The sequence below is a fragment of the Corvus brachyrhynchos genome, unplaced genomic scaffold (assembly GCF_000691975.1).
Source record: "Corvus brachyrhynchos isolate BGI_N302 unplaced genomic scaffold, ASM69197v1 scaffold105, whole genome shotgun sequence".
NCBI classification, from domain to species: domain Eukaryota; kingdom Metazoa; phylum Chordata; class Aves; order Passeriformes; family Corvidae; genus Corvus; species Corvus brachyrhynchos.
Window position 1 is genome coordinate 383,828 of NW_008238452.1, and position 1,944 is coordinate 385,771.

The 1,944-nt window shown below is 56.8% G+C and overlaps 1 protein-coding gene across 1 annotated transcript in view; it reads right to left on the minus strand.

The window, feature by feature from the left end:
• Nucleotides 1-1,911, minus strand: part of PCDH10 (protocadherin 10) — a 35,143-nt gene extending 33,232 nt beyond the window's left edge. The window contains exon 1 of the mRNA XM_017736887.1: nt 1-1,911. Within this exon, the coding sequence (XP_017592376.1) occupies nt 1-1,098 (1,098 nt within the window). The 5' untranslated portion in view covers nt 1,099-1,911.
• Nucleotides 1,912-1,944: the final 33 nt, after the last annotated feature.

Consider the following 1,944-nt stretch of genomic DNA (forward strand, 5'->3'; position numbering starts at 1 on the left):
GTCCGAGACGCTGAAAAGGGCCACCACGGTGCCCGGCGCCGCCGCCTCGCTCACCGCCTCCTTGACGGTGGAGAAGCTGATCTCGGGCGCGTTGTCGTTGGCGTCCAGCACCCGTACCAGCACCTTGCAGTGGGCCGGCACGGCGTTGGGCCCCAGGTCCTTGGCTTGGACGTACACCTGGTACACGCTGCTCTCCTCGTAGTCCAGCTCGCCGCTCACCTCCAGCCGCCCGGTGCGCGGCGCGATGCCGAAGAGCTCCCGGGCGCGGGCCGAGATGTGGCTGCTGAAGGAGTAGATGATCTCGCCGTTCTGCCCCTCGTCGGGGTCCGTGGCGTTGAGCTGCAGCACCAGGGTGCCCGGCGGCGAGTTCTCCGGCAGCGACACGGTGTAGACGGGCTGCTCGAAGGCGGGGACGTTGTCGTTGGAGTCCAGCACCCTGACGGTGAGCAGGGCGGTGCCGGTGCGCTGCTGGGGCTGCCCGCCGTCCACCGCCGTCAGCACGTAGCGGTGCACCGCCTGCTGCTCCCGGTCCAGCGGCTGGTCCAGCACCAGCTCGGCGAAGCGGTTCCCGTCCCCCTGCGTCTGCACGTCGAGCGAGAAGTAGCTATTGGGGGTGATCTCGTAGGTGCGCAGGGAGTTGGTGCCCACGTCGGGGTCGAAGGCGCTCTCCAGCGGGAAGCGGGTGCCCGGCGTGGCGCTCTCCGAGATCTCCACGGTGAGGTCGGGCTCCGGAAAGGAGGGCGGGTTGTCGTTGATGTCCAGCACCTCGATCTCCACCCGGAACAGCTCGAGGGGGTTCTCCAGGAAGACCTCCAGGTGCAGAAGGCAGGAGGGGCTCTGCTTGCAGATCTGCTCCCGGTCGATCTTCTCGTTCACGTAGAGTACCCCGGTTTCTAGGTTAAGCTCCAGGTAAGGGCTGCGGGAGTTGGGCGCCGTCTGGAAGCGCCGAGCGGAAAGTTTTGTAATGTCCAAGCCCAGGTCCTCGGCGATATTCCCCACGAACGTGCCATGCTCCTGCTCTTCCTGCACCGTGTAATGGAGCTGGCAAAAGGCCCCCTCCACCATCCAGAGCAAGGCAAAGAGGAATAGCACAATCATCTCCAAACGGGGAAAGAGATTCCCCCCTCCCCGACACCACCTCTGCCTCCTTTTCCAAAAGCCACCACCTCCTCCTCCGAAAATACACACTACAGTGTGTGTGTATGCGTCTGTGTGTGTCTGTGTGCGCGCGCGCGCGTCCGCGCCTGCAAGCGTGTGGAGAGAGAGAGGGATCGGGGGAGGGGGGGGGAGAGGTTGGTTTGAGGGGGTAGGGGGAGTGCTGAATACTATTTCTTCTGATTCATGTTAAGATTTTTTTTCTCCCCCATCTCCCTTCCTTTTTGTTACGGGTATTATTGTTTCACACGCTGACCAAATGAAGAAGACAGGCGTCCCCACTTCATCTGTGATCTTCGAAATATATGGCCAACTAAAATAGCTATTAGCCAGCTGTAGCTAGAGACACACAGTAGCCCTCTTTTATTTATTCCAAGAGTCTTGGCACTGCACCGCGGCAGCAGCAGCGGCGGCGGAGGCAGCAGCAGCAGCAAATCCCAAGGAGGAAATTTTTGTATTTCAAGATTGTCCTCGGTTTTTCTTGCTGGTGGGAGTTGGAGGGTAGATGCTGCTGGAACAGCCGGTGGACATGCCCTCTTTGGATGCAAGAAAAAGGCAGAAAACCGCGAAATTAAAAAAAAAAAAAAATTACCCCCAAAAAGATTTCAAATCAAAAAAAAAAAAAAAAAGGCAGAGAGCAGTTTTACTACCCAAAACTTTCATTCCCTGATGTCCCTGGGATTTCCTCTTTTTTTTTTTTTATTTAAGGATTTTAGATTTTTCTCTCTTCTATTAAAGGTTTTTCATTTTCTTCTTTTATTGCTATTAGTATTTTCATTATCATCATCA